The following is a 25,164-nucleotide window of genomic DNA, read 5'->3' on the forward strand; positions in this document are numbered from 1 at the left end:
TGCCTTTTCCACAGCATTATCTTTCTTCCATCCAGAAAGAAACCACCTGCCTGCAACCTCAAGTAGTATTCACTACCTTAACCTGACTCAATCTCATTAAAGACAAGACATAAACAACACACACATCCTGCAAGCCAGCACCAATAAATAAGATAAATTTATATGAATAAAAAGAGTAGGGGAGTGACCTGACTATAACTTCTCACTTATTTATATAACTTAAAAATAACTATCATGTAATCTAACCTTTAAGATGAGAGTGTCATTTCTAATCCATAAACACATTCTGGTATAGCAAAGAAAGTCAGATGGCCCATATGAAAAGTATTGTAGTATCTTTTTATAAATAAAGCACATTCAATAAAAAGTTAAATAAAAGGGCCAATAAAAATGAGTCTCTCTAAATTTTATATTATTTTATAATTCCTAAATATGCCAAGACCAAAAAATAAAGAGGTGGTTTACTTTTAAAACAATATACACTGGAAAATACAAAAAAAAAAAAATGATGAAAGAAGATAGGAAATAAGGGCCTATGTCATATCAAGTCTAAAATACCTGAAAGCAAAATGCCTGAAAAAATTTTAAATATACTGATGTAGACTACAAAACATATCATCTATACACTATCTATTATATAAAAAGCCTGTGGTCATCACACCATCATGCCATAACAACTGATCACAGGAGGCTGCGTGCTCGGGGTGGACAGGGCGGGGCTGGGTGGGAACTTGACTCTGGAGGACTAGACCAGAGGCACAGGTGGGTTTCTGGGTCCTGCCTCCCGCGGCAGCTGCCAAGGGACTCTGGGTCCTGGGTCTTGCATGATTTCGCGCGCTGGGCCCCTAGTTCTCTATAAAACAGTAAACTCCTCTCTGCTTATCTCTTCTGCATTTCAGAATAATTTTAGTTGCTCCTCCCAAATGAGCCACCAGGCCAAGATGAAACTACATTCATAAAGTAGCATAATATCCCAAATTAATAAATGGTAAGAGCACTAACTGGTTTGGCTCAGTAGATAGAGCGTTGGCCTGCAGACCAAAGGGTCCTGGGTTCAATTCCAGTCAAGGGCACGTACCTCAGTTGCAAGCTCCTCCCCAACCCAGGGCCCTAGTTAGGGTTCATGCAGGAGGCAACCAATCGATGTGTTTCTTTCACACAGATATTTCTCTCTGTTTTTCCCCCTCTCTTCTACTCTCTTTAAAAATCAATGGAAAAATATCTTTGGGTGAGGATTAAAATATAAATAAATAAATAAATAAACAAATAAATAAGGTGAGAAATGATACTAACAAAAAAGAGAGAAGAGAAGATAATCAATGGGCCAATAACTTTAATTTTAAAGCCAGTGGGTAGCTCTGGCTGGGTGGCACAGTTGGTTGGAGCGTCATCCTGTACACCAAAAAGGCTGTGGGGATAGAACCTGGTCAGGGCATATGTCTAGGTTACGGGTTCGATCTCCAGTTTGGGCATGTATGGGAAGCAACTGATTGATGTTTCTCTCACACATTGATGTTTTTCTCTCCCCCTTCCTCTCTCTAAGAATCAATCCTATCCTATATAATAAAGAGCTAATATACTAATTAGACCAAACAGCAGAACAACCATCTGGACGACCTTCCAGACAAAGCCGAGGCTGCTAGGGCCGGCTGGGGCTGCGAGGGGCTGCGAGAGCCGAGCCCCTTGCAGAAATTCGTGCATCGGGCCTCTAGTAAAAACATCCTTGGGTGAGGATTAAAAAAAAAGCTAGTGGATAAAACACATTTCCTAAAGTCCAACATAAGAGAATTTATAATAACATTTTGGTCAAAACTTCTAATTTTTGTTTTTGTTATCCTCTCCTGAGCATATTTTTCCCATTTATTTTTTTAGAGAGAGAGGGAGGGAGGGAGAGAGGGAGATATCAAACACCTATTGTTTGCTCCCACATGTGCCCCAACCGGGGGCAGGGAGTGAACTGGCAATCCAGGCACATGCCTTTGACTGGGAATCAAACTGGGGACCCTTCCGTGCACATTACGGGATCAATGCTCTAAACCAGCCGTGGGCAAACTACAGCCCGCGGGCCGGATCTTACGGGATCAATGCTCTAAACCAGCCGTGGGCAAACTACAGCCCGCGGGCCGGATCTGGCCCGTTTGAAATGAATAAAACAAACAAACAAAAAGACCGTACCCTTTTATGTAATGATGTTTACTTTGAATTTATATTAGTTCACACAAACACTCCATCCATGCTTTTGTTCCGGCCCTCCGGTCCAGTTTAAGAACCCATTGTGGTCCTCGAGTCAAAAAGTTTGCCCACCCCTGCTCTAAACACTGAGAAACATGGGCCAGGGCAGAACTTCAAATTTTACATTATTCATATAAAGGGTCTTCACAGCTCATTTGAAAACAACCAAAATTACATAATCAAAACACTTCATTCTTAAACATCAGTAAATGAAATCAAAAGATTTCAGAAGATGAACCATTCTTTCAGAGTACACTGTCATGTCTTAGAGATCAGTACAGCAAACAGTCTGCCTCCTCCTTTGGATCGATCACAAGCATCTCTGGTCCCCCTTATTCTATCTTACCTCTACCACGGGCTCGCTTGCCACGGTCTGAAGGCTTGTCCCCTTGATTGCAATCAATTCCATTCTCTTCACCTCTAACTAAGAAATAAAAGAGGACCTCATACATAATCATACCAGACAGCTATTAAAAGCAAGAACAAAAAGACTTCTTTTAAAAGGCTAAAATATAACCAAAGGGTTTTTTAAAAAGAAGAAAAACAAAAGTGGCTCGCCCTAGCTAGTTTGTCTCAGTGGATAAAGCATCGGCCTTCGGACTGAAGGGTCCTGGGTTCGATTCTGGTTGAGGGCACATGCCAAGGTTGTGAGTTCGATCCCCAGTGTGGGGCGTGCAGGAGGCAGCTGACTGGTGGTTCTCTGTCATCATTGATGCTTCTATCTCTGCCTCTCCCTCTCTGAGATCAATGAAAAGACATATTTTTTAACAAACAAAAGTGTCTCAAAAACTGAGTAATAGCACATCTTCCTTATTAATTTATAGGTAACAATTCTAAAAATAAATTAAAATGACATACCACTTTTTATTTCTTCTATTTGGACTTGCCCTCCCCTAAAATAAGTTTGTTTCAAAAAGCCACCTTTGTTGCCCTAACCGGTTTGGCTCAGTGGACAGAGCGTCGGCCTGCGGACTAAAAGGTCCCAGGTTCGATTCCGGTCAAGGGCATGGTCCTTGGTTGCAGGCACATCCCTAGTGGGGGGTGTGCAGGAGGCAGCTGATCGATGTTTCTCTCTCATCGATGTTTCTAACTCTCTATCCCTCTCCCTTCCTCTCTGTAAAAAATCAGTAAAATATATATTTTTTTAAAAAGCCACCTCTGTTATTCAACTATGTAATACACCACACATTTGCTGACTAGTTAGGTTTAAGGTCTGGAAGGGCATAGGATAGCAAAACAACACCATCAAGGAAATACTGTTATTGAAGAAATTAATGTTAGAGACAGGTTTTTACAGGATACTGTCCAGAAGATGCCATAGTCTTTTCTTCTCCTCATACCTATATTGGCATTAATGATTCTATATAATATAGAAATTTTATGAGTGATATTGGCATAGCTTGCTCCCGTCTCTTTCAGAGATTAATTCCTATGAATTCTCATGAAGGTGCCACTCCATTTAAATTTACCACATCTCTCTTTATAATCCCAATCTCTCTGTTCTTTGTTTTTATCCAAAGCATAATTTCTACATAACACCAATATATATTAATAGAAAATATTACTTTTCCTTTTTATTGTTACATCTAACTCTACCTCCATTAAAAGGTAAGTTTTAGGAGGGCAAAAATGTCTGTACCATCATCTATTGCTGTATGCCTATAAGAGTACTGAGTACACAGCAGGTACTCAGTAAATATCCATGGAATAAACTAGCAAAAGTCTCTAAGGTGAGCCCTGGCCGAGTGGCTCAGGTGGTTGGAGTGTTGTCCTGTATGCCAAAAGGCTGCATGGTCCAATTCCTAGACAGTGCACATACCTAGGTTTCAGGTTTGATCCCCGTTCAAGATGTGTACAGCAGGCAACTGATCTGTTTCTCACATCGATATTTCTCTTTCTCTTTCTCTCTCTCTCCCCTCCCCACCAATTCTCCTTTCCTCTATCAATAAACATATCCTCAAGAGAAGATTTATAAAAAGTCTCTAACGTGATGTTTAATATTTACATTTTATTCATTCATAATTTAGCTACTTTGGTGTATCTATACACCAGGTTGTTGTTCCTGGGTCGAATGGCAAGTACTGAGAAAAATCTTCCCTATTCAACAACTTTCTATTTATTTTAACCTTTGCCTATACCAGTGGTTGGCAAACTCATTAGTCAACAGAGCCAAATATCAACAGTACAACAACTGAAATTTCTTTTGAGCCAAATTTTTTAAACTTAAACTATATAGGTAGGTACACTGTTATTAACTTAATTAGCGTACTCCTAAGCCTTAGAAGAGCCACACTCAAGGGGCCAAAGAGCCGCATGTGGCTCGCGAGCCGCAGTTTGCCGACCACGGGCCTATACCATGAGGAAGAATAAAGAGCTTCATCTATCAGTGAATGAAAATTCTCCTTTAAAATTAGAGGATGTACTTGATTCACAACAGAAGGCAGTCTTTTTTTTAATGTTTTTATTGATTTTAGAGAGAGAGGAAGGAAGAGGGAGAGAGAGTAAAACATCGATGAGAGAAACATTGATCACCTGCTCCCCACTGGAGATTGCACCTGCAACCCAGGCAGGTACCCTGATCAGGAGTCGAACCAGGGACCTTTCGGTGCAGGGGATGATGCTCAACCAACTGAGCCATACCAGCCAGGACAGAAGGCAGTCAAAACACACAAAACATAATTAACTAACTACAGCCCCGGTCAATGCTGATATGAAATTGCATCAATTACTAAATTAACTAAGTAGTTCATTAGAATCTAAATGTTAATTATAACAAATGGAGCATTGAGGGAGTGGATTTATGGACATTCTTTGGACTACTCAGCTTGCATGAAAATTTCCATCATAAAAAGTTCAGGAGAAAGGTCTATACTTACACTCTCTCCCACGATTGCCACCTCTTCCTTTCCGGTTGTTGTTTCCACGTCCACGACTCACTTCTCTCTCACTTCTCTTCTCTCTATTCTCTTTGTTTTCTGAACTTTCTTTTCCAAAATTCTTCTTCTTCCCCCCTACAGTCTCCCATGAAGTCTACCGAAGATAAGAGTTGTCAAAGAGTGTACAATTATTAAGAATGTGTGCAAGTATCTTCCAAACCTAATTATCCATGACTTGTAGCTTGCTTGCTACCATTTTAATTCTTTTCCATATAATTCTACTTTCCAATGCTAAAGTCAGCAACCTCTTGCTAAACTCCTTTGCTATATAGAGCACAAAAGATTACAGCAACTAGGTGAATTGACAACATACTCTATGTTGTTCTACCACCAAAAAGGCTTTCTTCTATGCTGATTTGTGAGTAAAGTAAATGTCATTTCCCCAGTTTCCCACTCTATGCCATCCTCACCTACGTCAGTAGTAGGGCTTAAGTCTATTAAATATATAGATTAGCTCAAAGATTACAAAGATACATAAAATGATGCCCTAAAGTCCCACGAATACAACTTTCCCTATTCAGTTACTCAAACTAACCATCAAAAAAATTTTAATAGACAAAATTTTGGTTTAGTTTTTTTAAGTACGTGAAATTTAAACCTCAAAGACCTATTCTAATGAGAAGTCAATGATTTATTTATAAAACCTCCCTTCTCCATCTCTCCTCTAATGGTGATACCAAATCAAATCATACCATATACAGGATGGGGCAAAAGTAGGTTTACAGTTGAGTACGCAAAACACAGTTTATTTTTCTTGATTTCAGAGAGGATGGGAGAGGGAGAGAGATAGAAACCTCAATGATGAGAGAGAATCATTGATTAGCTGCCTCCTGCATGCTCCACATTGGGGATCAAGCCCACAACCTGGGCATATGCCCTGACCGAGAATTGAACTGTGACCTCCTGGTTCATAGGTCAACACTCAACCACTGAGCCACGCTGGCCAGGCTTTCACAGTTTACTTTAAATGTAGCTCCTAGCTAGAGTATTTACATAGCATCCCGTCTCCCCACCTCCAATTAATTCTACCTCAGTCAGAAGATACTCCTTACTGCTGCTGGTTAGCCATTACAGACAGCATGGAAAGTAAAGATGCACCACAAAATAATCCTAAACAACTTTCCCTCTGCTTCTGCATTTCCCCTACAGTCCCCTTACCTCCAATCAAACCTTTTGTGACTAGATTCAAGCACTAATTTGCTGTTTTCTGACCTTTGAAGAAAACAAGCCAGATCTGGCTACCACTGTGTGATTTCTAGGTTTAAGAGGTAACCAAAAAGACATTCTTGATGTAACATTCAGTCCAGAACACCTCCTTTGGATTCAGTCCCAGAGGAGATGTTAAAACGCAATAAACCACAAAGAGAAGACTGGACTTTTAAGACTTAAAAATTCACCCGGTTACCACAGAAAAGAATAAAATCTGCTGGATGTAAAGGAAAAGCAACAAAAAGTAGTATCCTGTCCTATCTCTATGATTAAAAAAAAAAAAAATAGGCCCTCCCATTAATAATTTGAATATATTTCATTTGTTCATATTGATTATTTTTATAAAAAGGGAAGGTAAGACCTTCAGTTCATTTGGAAAATAACATAGCCATTCTACACTGAATCCATTAGCAATGAGGTAAACACATTCCCCATATTTAAAAAACAAAACAGTAAATACATGCCTGTTAGCAAACAAAAGCTATTCAAAATTTTATTTCAATACTTAACATTATATATTTTCCCAACAAATGACATATTTAGTGGTTTATCATGTGGACCAGTGTTATTTTGCATGGAATTTTACCCACAAATACTGCTATATTCAAATAGTGAAAGATTTTCCCAAGTACTTAAATATTTAACTACAAAATTAATTTTTCTTGTTTCATATTAAATAAAAAAAATATTCATTTTACATTTGACCTTGTCATGGCAGTTCATTTTTACACAGCCTGACTCTAATACAGCCTATCCCTAAAACTGAGAACATGATTAAAACTAAACACTTACAAGGAAGCCACTTTTCCCCCCCCTTTAATCCTTAACCAAGACATGCTTTTTTTTAGAGAGAGAGAGAGAGAGAGGAAGGGAGAGAGAAAACATCAATTGGCTGCCTTTTGTACATGCCCTGACCAGGGATTAGGGACTGAGCCCACAGTCTCAGGTATATGCCCTGACCAGGAATCAATCCAGCAACCCTTCGGTGCACAGGATGCTGCTCAAAAAAACTGAGCCACTCTGGCTGGGCAAGGAAGGCACTTTTTGATGGGTCATCTTTGTACCCCTTTTTCAATAAGTCATTAGTTGTTTTAACCTGCTTGGAAGTGGTTTCCTCAATTTAAAAATACAAATGAAATATTGTGCAATCTCTCCACATAGGAATCAAAAGATTAGTGCTGGCAACTGCCTGGTATGGCTTTAGTTGCATCCTTCCTAAAAGAAGAGAGATGAGTTCTAGTGTGCCTGCACATTCCTCAAACTTTCTAAGCTAAAAAACACCCAAAAATAATTTAAAAACTTTTATCCTTTTATATATCTGTCAAACTGTCATGAAAAATGTGTCTGTAGAATATTCACACATAAGCAAATAGATATACCAGCAAATCCTGGTTTTCTGTTAGTCTAGAGATATAAGGAGTAGTAAGAGGTGACGACTGAGATGAAGAAACATGAGCAGTGGAGCCAAGAGAAGTTTTTTCAGGTGGTGAAAATATCCACAGGCCCAGAGAATTTTGGAAACTGTGTAAGGCTGGAGTAGATGACCAAGTTCTCTTTCGAGTCTTCAGATTCTACGACTTCATGAAGAAACCATATATAACAAAAACAGTCATTTCAGGTTAGTGTTCTTTCTGGAACTTAAAACAATATGGAATGGCACCCATAATTCCCTCCATCCCCACCCCCATATAAGGTGAAGTTTAAAATGCAATATGGGGTTGGAAACAAATCTTAGCACTGCAAATCAACGAATAATACTTAATAATCTTACTGTGTCTGAATTCCCTTCCAGCAATATATTGATAGCTTTGTTCACATCTCCATTACAGTCATGTAGGGCGACTATGCATTCATCCTGATTTTTTCCTGTCACTTCCATAAGCTGTTGAAATTATAAGAACATGGTTAGGGAGACCCCAAAAATGGCACTTGATATTTTAAGATTCTTCTGCATAAAGACAGAAATTATTCAGTCTTTCCACATTAAGATGGCCTCTTCTACACTCTGAGCTTTTACCTGTTTTGCTTGTGGCCACCCCATGTCTTTTCACCAATATTGGCAGAGTCAAACTACAAATTAACCCTCCTTCAAGATGACCAATATCAGGTTATTAATCAGCAGCATACACATGTATATACCAACATCCTCAGAATACTCTGGATCAGTTATTGTCTACTCAAACTTGGTCCATAGCCTGCATTCCTAAAATTCTAAACTACACAAATATTAAGTGGGATTTTATGTTTCCCAAAGACCACATGTATGTGGGCACCATTAACAGAATATTCAGTCCAACTGTTTTGCACAGGGACAAAGTTCCCTACATAAGATATTACTACTTGGATTATAACACATATAAATTATAACAGCTAAGGTCTCACAAGGAATTCTTCAGTGATCACAAAACTCACTCCTACACATAATATATTCTCAAGCAGATTCCACAGGGTGCTATGTTTGACAAAATCAAAGAAATCCCTTTGGTGCATTCTGTATAACAAGGGAGATTAAACTGCTTAACATTTTCATCACAAAGAGCAATCAGATTAGGCAAAATAAAAGTGTTTCAATTATCAGTTAACAACTGTATGATTTAAGTATCTATTGTGTTTTAACTATCTTCACTATTTTAGTACTAGAGGCCCGATGCATGGGATTCATGCACTGGTGTGGGGCGTGGCCTGCTGCAGACCCACCCTCTGAGCAGCTGCTCCCACTGAGGGAGCGCACTGACCACCAGGAAGCAGCTCCTGTGTTGAGTGTCTGCCCCCTTAGTGCACGTCATAACGACTGGTCGACCGGTCATTCTGTCTCTCAGTCGCTGGGCTTTTGTTATATACAGGATGTACTAACCGCAGTTCAAAATCATTTGACCCCAACATTTGAAGTAATTTCTCTGTGGTTAAAATGCTAGTTAAGAGCAAAGCCTAATAGGAAAATAAAAAAGCAAAGCCTATCTGGAAACCAGGTCTCCTGATCTCATAAATATAACTCTTCGCATTACACCACTGTCTCTCTCATTTCCTCCCTGTAACAGTGAAAGTTCTACACACTTTCCAGTACACTTTGTTCTCTGGATATCTACTAATAATCAGATTTTTATCAATGATCTGGACTAAGCCAATATCTGTCATATGCAATTGTTAAGATGCACAATAAGTACCAAAATCCCTCAGGTGATTGCCCTGGTGGTTGCTCAGTAGTTAGTGTCAGCCTATGGACAGAGGGTCATGGTTTCGGATTCCCCATCAAGGGCACATACCTGTTTCAGGTTCGCTCCCCACCCCATCAGGGCGTGTACAGGGTGTAACAGTGTGTGTCTCTTTCATATCAATGTTTCTTTCTCTCTCTCTCTCTCTTTCTCTTTCAATGTGTGTCTCTTTCATATCAATGTTTCTTTCTCTCTCTCTCTCTCTCCCTCTTTCATTCCAACCTATGCCTGCCTGTGTGTGTTTCTCCCCTCCTCCTCCCTCCCCTTCACTTTCTCTAAAACAATGGAAAAAGTATCCTCGGGTAAGGATTAAAAAAAAATTTTTTTTTTTAAATTCCTCCAGTGATTGGATCAGTAAGAAACAGAACTAAAGTTAGCACTTAAAACTCTGAACTCCTGCCGAAACCGGTTTGGCTCAGTGGATAGAGCGTCGGCCTGCGGACTGAAAGGTCCTAGGTTCGATTCCGGTCAAGGGCATGTACCTGGGTTGCGGGCACATGCCCAGTAGGAGATGTTAAGGAAGCGGCTGATCGATGTTTCTCTCTCATCGATGTTTCTAACTCTCTATCTCTCTCCCGTCCTCTGTAAAAAAATCAATAAAATATATTTTTAAAAAAAACAAAAACTCTGAACTCCTGAACCAGTGCTCTTGCTTGTGTATCTGCTATGCTATTCAGATAAAAGACAATATAATATGTGGTATGTCTCAAACTGTACATAAATCTCATTCCAGAGAATGAATTCTATAATTTTTAATAAATTCTTTTTGTGGCCTTCCAAGATCATTATCATTTGCCTGATGAAAGGAACTATAAGTAAGAACAAAGAGTTCACTGTGGGATGTTCACTCCAAGGAGCAATTATTGGTAGAGCACTGACCTATGAACCAGGTAGTCACGGTTAGATTCCCAGTCAGGGCATATACCCAGGTTGCGGACTTGATCCCTAGTAGAGGGCGTGCAGGAGGCAGCTGATCTATGATTCTCTCTCATTATTGATGTTTCTATCTCTCTCCCTCTCCCTTCCTCTATGAAATCAATAAAAATAGTTTTTTAAAATAAAATTAAAATCTCTAGTAAAATTTTTTTAAAACATTAACAAAAATAGGTAACATCCTTTGCCAGAAACATACCTGTTTAACTTTAGCTTCAAATTCTGAATCATTTTTATCAAAGATCACCTGAGCGAGACGCATCTGTTCAGCTGTTGCCTGAAAAGTACAAAAAATTGTTAAAATTTGAGTACAAAAATATAAGTTAGATGCCAAACTCTGATGCAAAACAGATAAAACCTCTCTAGCACTCCAGCAACTACGGTAATAAAAAACATACATAACCTGTACTCATAAGGTGAATTAAGTATCAAATTAAATAATGTAAAGGTCCTATTTACTTGGCCAAACGACCTAAAGTTCTTATTCATCTTCATTGACTCATTTGAATGTTCTTTCCCCTGGAGAGATGGGAGTAACCAGCATTAAGAGAAAGTAGAACAAGAAATGGTGAAAACAACTGCCAGGACACAGGCTTAGAATCAGGCTTGCTATCAAAACAAAAAAGCTCTGCTGTCAGCTCTAAAAAGGTATCATGGTCAGTTCTTAAAAGGTTATATTTATCTAAATAAAAGTTATTTTAAAAGTTACTATTTTTTAATTGCAATAAAAAATGGTTTTAAAAAAAAATTTAAAAAGAAACTTTCAAACATAAAACTAGTCACCTCTGAAGAAAACTCTTTTCCAGCTGCTTTTTTAACGTAAAATCCTTTTTAAAAAATTCAAGTTTCTCGCCGAAACCAGTTTGGCTCAGTGGATAGAGCGTTGGCCTACGGACTGAAAGGTCCCAAGTTCGATTCCGGTCAAGGGCATATACGTGGGTTGTGGGCACATCCCCAGTATGAGATGTGCAGGAGGCAGCTGATTGATGTTTCTCTCTCATCGATGTTTCTAGACTGAAAGGTCCCAAGTTCGATTCCGGTCAAGGGCATATACGTGGGTTGTGGGCACATCCCCAGTATGAGATGTGCAGGAGGCAGCTGATCGATGTTTCTCTCTCATCGATGTTTCTAACTCTCTATCTCTCTCCCATCCTCTGTAACAAAATCAATAAAATATATATTTTTTTAAAAATTCAAGTTTCTTAATTGTTGTGGTTTCATTTTATGGTGTTTTTGACAATAATAAATTAAAAGGTATGGGAAAAGTTACTTGTTTGTGCAGTGAGTTAATAATAATATACCAATTTGGTTTATTAGTTTTGACAGAGATACCATGGTTATGACAACAGGGAAACTAGGTGAGGGGTTTATAGAAACTCTCTCTTCTATATCTGCAATTTTCTGATAAATCTAAAATTACTCAGAAACGGGTTGTTCCCCCCAAAAGTTACCCTTGTTAGCTAAAATTTATACTAACTCCCAAAATAAATGTTTAAAAAGAGTTCAAATTACTGAGTGATCCTCACAAGAACTAATAATGAACAACTTTTCTTCTCTGCTTTAAGTACATATACACTGAGAAGCCAGATTATGATGACCACCTGACCTTTGTAGGCAAATTAGCTATAATTTCACGCTGAAGTTGCCAGGGGGCCAGCCCATTATAAATAGGGAAGCAGGTTGTTTACCACGACAGTAAAAGTGATTTTTTTCTGAAGATATGGGTAAACAACGCGATTTAACAGCCTTTGAATGTGGAATATCCTATATAATAAAGAGAAACATGTAAATTGGCCATCCCTCCACTACACTCACCAGCCAATCAGGAGTATGAATTAAATCGACAAAGATGGTGGGTTAATTTGCATACAGAGGCGCCGGGAGGAGAGCAGAGCGGGAGAGCCGGCGGCTTGGGGGAACGTGGCTCCCTCAGTCGCTCCCCCAAGTCGCCAGACAAAGAGCAGAGAGGGAGAGCTGGGAGCTTGGAGGACTTGGCAAAGTGGGAGGCCTTGGGACAGAGACAGCAGGAAGGGAAAACCAAGAGCGTGGGGAGCACCAGGAATGCTGGGAATTGTAGTTCTGGTGGCAGACAGATCTCCTAGACACTAGAGCAAAGTGAGCAAGTTACTGTTGCAGTGGGGGATGGAGGGAAAGCAAAGGTGAGAGACGTAAGAAAAATTAGAGTGTCTGGGAAAAATTAAAGGGAAGATATCCTAAAATTTCCAGGAAATCTCCACCAATGAAGCAAAGAAAAAAAAAATGCCTCCATTATTCTGTGAAAAACAAACCAAACTGGGTTGGGGGTCTTAGACAATTCATATGATTGCAAAGACAGACAGAAACTCCTGGATTGGAGAGGGCTTCCTTGAGGGCTCCCAAATTGGAGAGGTTGCAGGTTGGGCTGAGGGACCCACCCCCAGTGTGTGAATCTTCGTGCACCGGGCCCCTAGTGTGTGTGTGTGTGTGTGTGTGTGTATGGCCAGATTAATATGACCACCTGGCATTTGTAGGCAAATTAGCCATACACTGCATCTTATGGGATATGGAAGCCGAAGGCCTGTTCAAACACCTTTGCTATCTGCAGTTACCAAGATAAAACGTCTCCAATTTGCACAGGAACACAAGGATTGGACAGTTGAGGATTGGAAAAAAATCATGTGGTCTGATGAATCACGTTTCCAGTTGCATCATGCAGATGGCAGAGTGAGAATTTGGCAGAAACAGCATGAAAGCATGCACCCCACATGCATGAGTACCCTTCAAGCTGGTGGGGGCACTGTTATGGTTTGGGGCATGTTTTCCTGGCATGATTTAGGCCCTTTAATTCGTGTGGAACACGTCTGAATAGCACAACATACCTAAGTATCGTTGCTGATCAAGTTCATCCTATCATGTTGATGGTGTATCCCAATGGAGATGGTGTCTTCCAACAAGACAATGCGCCATGCCACGGTGCTCGTATTGTGCACAAGTGGTTTCAAGAACGTGAGGGAGACTTTACCTTGCTTAGGTGGCCCCCACAATCACCAGATCTCAATCCAATTGAGCATTTGTGGGACGAAGTTAAAGAGCCATCAGGCAGCTGGTTCCACAACCATCAAATCTCACAGAATTGGACAGTGCTATTCATCAGGCATGGTGTTAGATTCCTCGCATCACCTTTCAACATCTCATGGAGTCAATGCCAAGAAGAATCACCGCAGTATTGAAGGCAAAAGGTGGCCCAATTAAGTATTGATGGGGTGGTCATAATAATCAGGCCACTCACTGTATATATATCCCATGTTCAAAGGCTGTTAAATCATGTTGTTTACCCATATCTTCAGAAAAAAATCACTTCTACTATTGAGGTAAACAACCTGCTTCCCTATTTATAATGGTCTGGCCCTCTAGCAACTTCAGCACGAAATTATAGCTAATTTGCCTACAAACATCAGGTGATCATCATAATCTGGCCACTCAGTGTATATTTCAAATAATCTCTAGTCCTTATACAAGATCCAGCTAGCTTTGGCCTGTTCCCTCCAATCTAATGGCCAATCCTTTCATTCCAACCTATGCCTGCCTGTTGTGACCTCATTGGAACCACTACAGTGCTACACCATTCCAACCAGAAAAATGTTTGTACAGAAACTCTGTGTCTTCTCATGTAGCCAATTTAACCTCAATGCTACCCAGTGTATATAGGGCCTTATATATACTCTCACTTTACCTACCTGCACATTATACCAGTGGTCATCAACCTTTTGGACCTCACGGACCACCAGTGGTCCCTTCCAAGCACACTAATACTCATTGCTTCAAACAATTAAATTTACTTAAATTACAAAATTTTCACATACCCCACAAGAAAATTACTGTGACCCATAATGTAACCATCTAGTATCAAAACTATTTATTTGGCACATACATGTTTTTCTGATATAAAAAAAAAAACCCAGAATATAAACACATTACTTTGTAGGAAAACACATACACAATTTATTGTGAGTATCTATTAGCATAATGTTTACTGGCTACCTAGATAGGTCCTGCATTTTACTAATTTTTCATTACTACCTAAACAGTATAGAGATCAAATTTACACCTAATTTGTATATATAGCCACAATATATGAATGTATATGTCCAAAGGGAGATATACTATATACTATAAACACTATAAAGATCCAATTTATACCTTATTTGTATATACATCTATAATATAAGGATATATAGGATGTCTCCCAAAAATGTATAAACACACTTTGAATAATTATAAAGGCAGTGTTTATTAAAATAGATCATTTCAAAGTTGACACTATTTCACCCACACAAGTCATTCACTATTTACTACCATATATAAGGTAAATACCAATTACTAATTTATTCAGACTTAGTTTTTGAAGCTTAAGTACTATGACTCAAATGTGCTTTTTATTTCAATTCAATGATATCATCCGTTTTATTCTTGAAAGGGTACAGACCAAATAGAAGTAACTTCTGAAAACACAGCTGATGCACTTAACAGCTGTTTAACAGGTACAGTTTTGCAATACTAGCATAGAATATTAATGAAATATAAAGTATTTTCAATTAGGCCTCCTTTAAATATTTTTACCTTTGCCAATTACCCTAGTCAAGAAGAAAATTAGCTCTTTCCTCCTGTCGCCCAAGATACCAAAAGGAAAGAAGGCTAAAGAGAAGGTGTTTGCAGGTCTCTGCTGTCGTGGAGAAGCAGGCCAAGAAAGTAGTAAATCCCGTTTGAGAAAAGGCCCAAGAATTCTGGCATTGGAGAGGACATACAACCCAAAGGGACCTCATCCATTTTGTCAAATGCCCCTGCTACCATTCAGTTGTAGTGGCAAAGGGCCATTCTTTATAAGCGTCTGAAAGTGCCTCCTGCCATTAACCAGTTCACCCACGCCATGGGAGGGCCAAACAGCAACTCAACTGCTAAAGCTGACCCACAAGTACAGACCAGAGACAGAGCAAGAAGAGAGATTATTGGCGCAGGCTGAGAAAAAAGCTGTCAGGGAAAGGAGATTTCTCCACCAAGGAGCCACCTGTCCTTCGGGCAGGGGTAACACTGTCACCACCCTGGTGAGAACAAGAAGGCACAGCTGGTAGACGATTGCACACGACGATCCCATTGAGCTGATTGTCTACCTGCCTGCCCTGTGCTATAAGATGTGGGTTTCCTACTGCATTATCAAGGGGAAGGCCAAGCTAGGACGTCTAGTCCACAGGAAGACCTGCACCACCGTCACCTTCACACAGAAGACAAAGGTGCTCTGGCTAAGCTGGTGGGGGCTATCCAGACCACTTACAACAGATCTGATGAGATCCGTGCCAATGGGGATGTAACATCCTGGGTCCAAAGTCAGTGGCTCGCATTGCTAAGCTGGAAAAGGCCAAGGCTAAAAAGATGGCCACCAAGATGGGCTAAGTGTACATTGTTGAGTTTTCTGTACATAAAAGTAATAAAAATTATCCTTCAGCCAGGAAAACAAAAGAAAATTAAGCATCAGATAAACAACAAACAGAAATTAGAGTATGATAAAAAATTTGCCAGGCTGAGCTCAAACAACTGAGAAGAGGTCTGTATAGCTTGTGAAATCAGAGGAATAAGCAGAATCAAATGGTAATTCGAAGTTAAACATTAGTGCACCCTCTCCTACAACAAACATCAGTGACATCAACACAACTGTCAAGTTGAAAAATTCTTGCCAAGAAAAGCAGCATTTACAAATCTCTTCCTCTGGATCTCTCTTCCATTCACTTGGCTTATAATGAGCTAAGCTACTTTCATAATAAAGTGTTGATAGCTTTTATAGTATGTTAGGACTTACAAGGCAATATAATTCTTAACAGCCATTTTGTAAGCTTCCCCGCCACAGGAGAACAAAGACCAGGAAGACTTGCTGGACAAGAAATGGAGGACACTAGGAATCAACCATATAAAGAACTAAAACTGCCAAGAAGCGCCCAATCACACATCCACAGTCCTGTTAACCCAACCCCACTGCCTAAACCAGCCGTGGGCAAACTACGGCCCGGGGGCCAGATCCAGCCGGTTTGAAATGAATAAAACAAACAAAAAGACATACCCTTTTATGTAATGATGTTTACTTTGAATTTATATTAGTTCACACAAACACTCCATCCATGCTTTTGTTCCGGCCCTCCGGTCCAGTTTAAGAACCCATTGTGGCCCTCGGGTCAAAAAGTTTGCCCATTCCTGGGGCCCTAAACCCATCAACCAAGACCCCAGAACTCACTGACTACAAGAGCTTCCCACCAGTGACTACATATAAGGAAGAGTCTCCATCTCCTAGGGCAGTGATGGCGAACCTTTTGAGCTCGGCGTGTCAGCATTTTGAAAAACCCTAACTTAACTCTGGTGCCGTGTCACATATAGAAATTTTTTGATATTTGCAACCATAGTAAAACAAAGACTTATATTTTTTATATTTATTTTATACTAGAGGCCCGGTGCACAAAAATTTGTGCTCTGGGGGGGGGGGGGGGCGTCCCTCAGCCTGACCTGTGCCCTCTCGAAGTCTGGGACCCCTCAGGAGATTACGACCTGCTGGCTTAGGCCTGCTCCCGGGTGGCAGAGGGCAGGCCCAATCCCTAGGTGCAGCCCCTGGTCAGGCTCAGAGCAGGGGCGATTGGGGAGTTGGGGCGCCGCCCCCTGTCATACGCAGAGCAGGGCGATCGGGTGGTTGTGATTCCACCCTCAGTCACGCTCAGGGTAGGGCTGATTCGGGGGTTGGGGCACCATCCCCTGTTACACTCAAGGCAGGGTCGATGGGGAGGTTGCGGCACCACCCCGTCATGCACAGAGCAGGGCCAATCAGGGGGTTGGGGCATTTCCCCCTGTCACTCACAGAGCAGGGCCATCAGGGGGGTTGGGGCTCTGTACCCTGTCACACACAGAGCAGGGTCAATCAGGGGGTTGGGGCGCAGCCCCCTGTCACGCACAGAGCAGGGCCGATCAGGGGGTTGGGGTGCTGCCACTCTCACACTCAGGGCAGGGCCGATGGGGAGGTTATGGCTCTACCCCGTCACACACAGAGCAGGGCCCGTGGGGGGGGGGGGGGGGGGAGGTTGGGCCGCTCCCTGTCACACACAGAGCCGCAGGGCGATCAGGGGGTTTGGGCGCTGCCCCCTGTCACGCTGATCCAGGTGCTGGGAGGCATATTACCCTTTTACCATATAGGGTAGAGGCCTGGTGCATGGGTGGGTGCCAGCTGGTTTGCCCTGAAGGGTGTTCTGGATCAGGATGGGGGTCCCCACTGGGGTGCCTGGCCAGCCTGGGTGAGGGGATGATGGCTGTTTGCAGCTGGTCACACATCATTCAGGGTGGGGGTCCCCACTGGGGTGCCTGGCTAGCCTGGGTGAGGGGATGATGGCTGTTTGCAGCTGGTCACACACCCTTCAGGGTGGGGGTCCCCACTGGGGTGCCTGGCCAGCCTGGGTGAGGGGCTGAGGGCTGTTTGCAGCTGGTCACACACCCTTCAGGGTGGGGGTCCCCACTGGGGTGCCTGGCCAGTCTGGGTGAGGGGCTGAGGGCTGTCTTCAGGCTGGCGGGTGATGGAAGCTCCCAACCGCTCCTTTTTTTCTTTTTTTTTTTTTAATTCTGGGCCAGCTTTAGCTCTGAGGCTCCAGCTCTTAGGCCTCTGCTGCTGAAAGTAGGTAATCGAAACAATGTATAACTCCAGCTCTGAGATCCCAGCTCGCTGAAAGCGTCTATATTCGTTACAATGTTTCTTAAACTGCAGGCTCAGAGGCCTGCAAGGCAGGTGGGGAACTTTGGTTTCCTCTGTCACTGAAGCAAGCAAGCCTCATGTTAGTTTCAAGCTGCCTGGCTGCCAGCCGCCATCCTGGCTGACAGTTAATTTGCATATCTCCCTGATTAGCCAATGGGAAGGGTAGCAGTTGTACACCAATTACCATGTTTCTCTTTTATTAGATTAGATATTTAAATGCCATTTAACAAAGAAAAATCAACCAAAAAAATGAGTGTCACAGGTTGGCCATCACTGTCCTAGGGGCTATCACTGACCCAATACTCCTTAGCTCAGTGCTGTGTAGCCCCTCCCTTTGGATATCCCTATCCCTTTTCTTTAAATAAATTCAATTTTTCTTTATTCACCATCTGAGATTCCTATTTAGCCTGCCCACACACCATCAACTTTAACCTTTCGTAGTATACTCAAATGTTTTTTGTTGGACATCACCCAGAAAATTTGGAAAATATAATAGCTGGATTATATTTTTAAATTATCCTTATGCCCATCACCCAAAGATAAATATCATTAACATAGTCTACTAGTCTTTTTTTTTTCATTGTCACCTGAGGTTACATTTTACCAATTTGGAGGGGGGGGGGGAACATCAACATATGAAAGAAACATCAATCAGTTGCCTCCACTGGAAATTGAACCAGAAACAACTGGCAACCTTTCAGTGCACAGATGAGGCTCCAACCAACTGAGCCACACCAGCTAGGGTTACTAGTCTTTTTTTCTTAAATGTCTAAACAGTTGTGCTACATTGTAAGTATTATTTTGCATCCTTTCTCAATTGATCAGAAACCTGGCATTTCCCAGCATAATTTCAAATATTACTAATTTCATAACCTATATGAAATATACATTAAGAGTAAAGGGTACCACTTCCTGATCATATCTTATGCAATTTCTAATTCCTTACAACCATTCTCTGCAAAGAATATAAGACACCGTTTTAAATTTTTAACAACTAGTTTTTCTTTCCCGACATGATACTAGGGAAACACCACTTTAACTAAATGATAAAACTGATCACCAGTATATAGGACAAACCTATGTTCTGTTCATCATGATATGACACACTAAGAACAGGACTATCTTTACCAAAAATGTGTAACCCCTTCCTAATCATGAGGAAATTTCTCAAACAAACTGAACTTAGGAAACATTCTACAAAATAATTGGCCTATATTTTTCAAATATGCCAATGTCATGAAACAGAAAGTTTCACATTAAAGAAGACAAAGAGGCCGAAACCGGTTTGGCTCAGTGGATAGAGCGTCAGCCTGCGGACTGAAAGGTCCCAGGTTCGATTCCGGTCAAGGGCATGTACCTGGGTTGCAGGCATATCCCCAGTAGGAGATGTGCAGGAAGCAGCTGATCGATGTTTCTCTCTCATCGATGTTTCTAACTCTCTATCTCTCTCCCTTCCTCTCTGTAAAAAATCAATAAAATATATTTAAAAAAAAAAAAAAGAAGACAAAGAGCATTAAAACCTAAATACAATGTAAGGACTTAATTAACTTAAGAGGACATTATTGGGACAACCAAGAAAATATAAATACGATCTATAGATTAAGTTGGCTAATGAAGTGATTTCCAGATTTTTAAAATTGTGCTGTTATTATGCAAAAGATGGTTCTTATATGTTTGTTTTTTAAGTACTATACATACTCAAGTATTTACAGGTAAAGAAGCACCACATCTGCAACTTATTCTCAAGAGGTTTAGAGGAAAAGGAGCATGCAGTTTCTCCTTTGTAGGAGGGAGAAAAAGATAAATGTTAACATCTGGAGATCTAAAAAGATATTCAGGAATAATGTATGCAACTCGAAATTTTTTTTCTAACTCTCAAAAGCATGATTTTAAAAATCTGAGGTTCATCTCTTACCCTTTGCAACAGCATGGATGGATCTGGAGATTATCATGCTAAGTGAAATAAGCCAGTCAGAGAAAGACAAATATCACATGATCTCATTATAGGTGGAATCTATTAAACAAAATAAACTAAAGAAAAAAAATAGGTCCAGAGGCATGGATGCATGGTACAGACTGACACATCTCAGAAGAAAGAGGTATGTGGGGTGGTGGGGGTGGGGGATAATAAGAAGAAATCAACCAAAGAACTTATATGAATACTAGAGGCCCAGTGCACAAAATTTGTGCACTGGGGCGGGCGGGGTGTCCCTCAGTCCAGCCTGCACTCTCTCCAATCTGGGACCCCTTGAGGGATGTCCGACTGCCCATTTAGGCCCAATCCCACTAGGCAGTAGGACATCCCTCTTACAATCCAGGACTGCTGACTCCCAACCACTCGCCTGCCTTCCTGCCTGATTGCCCCTAACCACTTCTGCCTGCCAGCCTGATCACTCCCTAACCACGCCCCTGCCAGCCTGATTGACGTCTAACTGCTCCCCTGCTGGCCCGATTGCCCCTAACTGCCCTCCCCTGCTGGCCTGGTCACCCCTACCTGCCCTCCTCTGCAGGCCTGGCCACTCCTAACTGTCCTCCCTTGCAGGCCTGGTTGCCCCTAACTGCCCTCCCCTGCCAGCCCAATTGCCCCTAACTGCCCTCCCCTGCAGGCCTGGTCGCCCCTAACTGCCCTCCCCTGCAGGCCTGGTTGCCCCCAACAGCCCTCCCCTGCAGGCCTGGTTGCCCCCAACTGCCCTCCCCTGCAGGCCTGGTCCCCCCCAACTGCCCTCCCCTGCAGACCTGGTCCCCCAACTCCCCTGCAGGCCTGGTTCCCCCCAACTGCCTTCCCCTGCTGGCCTGATCACCCACAACTGCCCTCCCCTGCGGGCCATTTTGTGTCCACATGGGGGTGGCCATCTTGTGTGTTGGAGTGATGGTCGATTTGCATATTACCTCTTTATTAGATAGGATATGCATAATCCATGGTCAGAGGCAATAGTGTGGTTAAGGCCTGGGTGGGTTGAGGCCTGGGTGGAGGGGGACAAAGCGGGGGAAATGAGGGACATCTGTAATACTGCCAACAATAAAAAATAAATTAAAAAAACAACAATTGAGGTTCAAAGAGACTTAAGTGAATCAACTAACTAGTAATGTGGCAGACCCAGGGCCCAAAAACTCAGGTTTATTCTGATTCATGAGAGCTCATAAATTTCTCTCTTACAACCGGCTAGATAGGTTACCTCAGCATTCCTCTATAGACATTTAGAATTGGGCAATAAACATCTTACAAAATAAAGCCTCCCGATTAAGGTTTTTTCCTTAGGATATTTTCCCAGCGTGGGATTAATGGATAAATGAACATGCATAGTTTTATTAATATATAACACTATTTTGAGAAATTCTCACAATAGTTTTATTAAAAGAAAAATTAGTAATCTACAGGCCTAGAAATCCTTCCCTCAACTCAGTTGGCAGTTTTTCTTCTAATTAGAGAAAATGAGCCATCCCCAAAGGGCCATGGAAAAACTTTTAGGGACAACCATTGGGAAGAAGGGAGCCCTCCCTCCTCTCTCTAGTCTGGAGAATCTGATTCTCTGGAAATCAGCCCAAGGACTTTACTTGAGTGGGAAACAGAGATAGTTTACATTCCCAACACATTTCATTTGACCCCCCTTGAAAAGACCAAGCACTTAATCCTTACTTATTTGATAAACAAAGAAATAAAATTTGCTTTAATTTATTTCTTTCATTATTAGCAGGGTTGCACCTATGATTTTTCATAACTTGTATTTCATCTTTGATAAGAGGCTATTCATGCCCTGGCTGCTGTGGTTCAGCTGGTTGGAGTGTCGTCCCATGCACTAAAGGGTCACAGGTTCAATCCCCAGTTAAGGGCACTTACCCATGTTGCAGGTTTGATCCCTGGTCAGGATACATATGAGACAACCAATCAATGTTTCTGTCTCTCTTTCTTCTTCTCTCTCGTTCTCCCTCCCTCCCTCTCTAAAATCAACTGAGTCACCCAGCTAGGTCATACTATTTACTTTTTAAAAATGAGATTTAGCCGAAACCGGTTTGGCTCAGTGGATAGAACGTCGGCCTGCGGACTGAAGGGTCCCGGGTTCGATTCCGGTCAGGGGCATGTGCGTGGGTTGCGGGCACATCCCCGGTGGGAGATGTGCAGGAGGCAGCTGATAGATATTTCTCTCTCATGGATGTTTCTAGCTCTCTATCTCTCTCCCTTCCTCTCTGTGGGAAATGAATAAAATATATTTTTAAAATAAATAAATAAATAAATAAATACATTTAAAATCCTGAGGTTTCCTACAAAGAACATTAAAGCACATGTGCTCCCTTAATTTCCACAAGACTTCCACAAAAACTTACCTGTACTACTTGTTTCTGTAGTTGTGTTGCCTGTGTTGCTGAAATTTGTGTTTTTTCCCGAGCACCTCGGGAACGGTCACTGCTCACTGAAGTCATCATATACAGTATATACAAAATAACGTGGGTACAAAATAGAAAATCTGCAAGAAAGCAGGCATGGTGAGCAAAACTTGCAATCATAGTAAATGGCAAGGATAAAATACAAGGCAAGGAGTAAACATGATATAAGTCAAAGATTCTCTCGAATACAAATTCTCAAGAAAACACGGATTTTAGATTTTCCTGGCAGCTCTTAAGCCACTTTTACTAATGCAAACTAAAGTCTAAGGTTTACAAGTACAGCAATTCTAAACAAAAAGCTCAAATACCATGAATTTTATCCAGCAATTATTTTACCACTATACTGCATATAGTTTTATCTGCTCTTCCCATTTGCAGTTGGTATATGAACCAGATAAAAACTGCATCCAGTCAAAATTTTACTTGGCAATAATCCAATGCAAAATGTGATATCCAGAAGCAAGACATACCTAATGCAAAAGGCTCTTATAAACAACAAATCTTGTATAAAACAAGGTGAAAAACTGCCATTCTCAAGAGTATTATCCCAATACATTGAGATTCTGCTTCCCAGCAACTATCGATGACTTGGCTTGAATAAACTCACAAAAATCCTTAAAAACAACAACAACAAATCTTCAAAGGAGACAAAACAATTGTGCATCTATTTTTACTTTATTCAACAAATATTTACTGGAGACCTACTTAAGTATCAAGCATATCCTATCTAATAAAAGAGAAAGATGGTAATTAGCGTACGACCGCTACCCTTCCCATTGGCTAATCAGGGAGATATGCAAATTAACTGTCAGCCAAGATGGCGGCCAGCAGCCAGGCAGCTTGAAACGAACATGAGGCTTGCTTGCTTCAGTGACGGAGGACTCCAACATTCCCCGCCTGACTTGCCAGCCTCTCAGCTGCAACTCTAAGCAACTATGTAACAAATATAGAAGCTAAAAAAAACCCAGAAACCTGCTTTACTCAGCAGGGCTTCAGCCAGCCAGACCGCAACATTGTATCAAATACAGACGGTAAACAAAGGCCAGAAACCTGTTTTCAGCAGCCGAGGCCTCAGAGCTAAAGCTGGCCCAGAATAAAAATTTTTAAAAAAAGGAAAAAAAGGAGCGGTTGGGAGCTTCAGTCACCCATCAGTCTGAAAACGGCCCTCAGCCCCTCAGCCAGACTGGCCAGGCACCCCAGTGGGGACTCCCACCCTTATCCAGGACACCCTTCAGGGCAAACCAGCCAGCCCCCACCCGTGCACCAGGCCTCTATTCTATATAGTAAAAGGGTAATATGCCTCCCAGCACCGGGATCAGCGGAGCCGTGAGGCCTCCCGGCACCGGGATCAGCATGACAGGGGGCAGCGCCCAAACCCCCTGATCGCCCTGCAGCTCTGTGTGTGACAGGGTGCAGCGCCCCAACCCCCTGATTGGCCCTGCTCTGTGGGTGATAGAGGGCGGCGCCCCAACCCCCCCCCACGGGCCCTGCTCTGTGTGTGACGGGGTAGAGCCATAACCTCCCCATCAGCCCTGCCCTGAGTGTGACAGTGGCGGCGCCCCAACCCCCTGATCGGCCCTGCTCTGTGGGTGATAGAGGGCGGCGCCCCAACCCCCTGATCCGCCCTGCTCTGTGTGTGACGGGGGGCGATACCCCAACTCCTCTGATGGGCCCTGCTCTGTGAGTGACAGAGTAACCTTTACTCTTATTATTCAAACTTAAAGTATGAAAATTCTGACACATGTTACAACATGGATGAATCTTTAGAACATTATGCTAAGTGAAATAAACCATTCAAAAAAGGACAAATACTGTGTGACTACTTTTATGAGTTATCTGGAATAATCAAATTCATAGTTAAAGTTGAATGGTGTTACCAGGGGCTGGGAGTAGGGGAAATGGACAATTATTGTTTAATAATTTCATTATTATATACATTTTACAATTTTAAAAACATAGTGCAGCAGCAACAAACACCATAGTTTAATTTCCAACCTAGAATTCTACACTCAGCAAAGATACCAACCAATGTGATGAGAGAAAAAGTTCAGTTCACATATGCAATATCTCAAACTCGGGAAGCTCCTGGAACAAACTAAACAAAAACAAAAGAGCAAACCAAGCAGCAGCTGCTGGCAATTGACACCATGAATTAGCTACCAAAATCCATTTACAACATACCATTTTTTCTGTTCTCTGGTAAATAAGGCAAAAAGTTAAATACTCAATTTGTAACTTGGGATAGCCATGGGCTACTTTTCTCAAAAACTATCTAAATACAGTACTCATCGCACCTTTATTCACAGTCCCCCAAAAGTGGAAATAAGAAAAATATCCTTCAAAGAGTGAATAATCTATAGCACAACCATACAACTGAATATTATTCAGAAATAAAAAGAAGTCAACTAATGCCCAGTCGGCGTGGCTCAGTGGTTGAGCACTGACCTAGGAACCAGGAGGTCACAGTGAGATTCCAGTCAGGGCACATGCCCAGGTTGTGGGCTTC

At 41.7% G+C, this 25,164-nt stretch overlaps 1 protein-coding gene and 1 pseudogene across 7 annotated transcripts in view; one reads left to right on the top strand and one right to left on the bottom strand.

Annotated features, from left to right (window-relative positions):
* Positions 1-25,164, bottom strand: part of UBAP2 (ubiquitin associated protein 2) — a 105,011-nt gene that overhangs the window by 55,742 nt on the left and 24,105 nt on the right. For all 7 annotated transcript variants that reach the window (XR_009447649.1, XM_059657139.1, XM_059657137.1 and 4 more), the window contains exons 2-6: positions 22,599-22,738; positions 10,722-10,799; positions 8,149-8,259; positions 5,109-5,262; positions 2,579-2,656 (exon numbers count right to left, since the gene is read on the bottom strand). Coding sequence is in view for 6 of the 7 variants with exons in the window: in XM_059657139.1 (XP_059513122.1) it covers positions 2,579-2,656; positions 5,109-5,262; positions 8,149-8,259; positions 10,722-10,799; positions 22,599-22,697 (520 nt within the window). In the remaining variant the exon portion in view is untranslated. The remainder of the gene's footprint in view (positions 1-2,578; positions 2,657-5,108; positions 5,263-8,148; positions 8,260-10,721; positions 10,800-22,598; positions 22,739-25,164) is intronic.
* LOC132212660 (large ribosomal subunit protein eL8-like) lies at positions 11,856-15,991 on the top strand (annotated as a pseudogene).

This window comes from Myotis daubentonii, chromosome 11 (genome assembly GCF_963259705.1).
Source record: "Myotis daubentonii chromosome 11, mMyoDau2.1, whole genome shotgun sequence".
In the NCBI taxonomy this organism is placed as follows: domain Eukaryota; kingdom Metazoa; phylum Chordata; class Mammalia; order Chiroptera; family Vespertilionidae; genus Myotis; species Myotis daubentonii.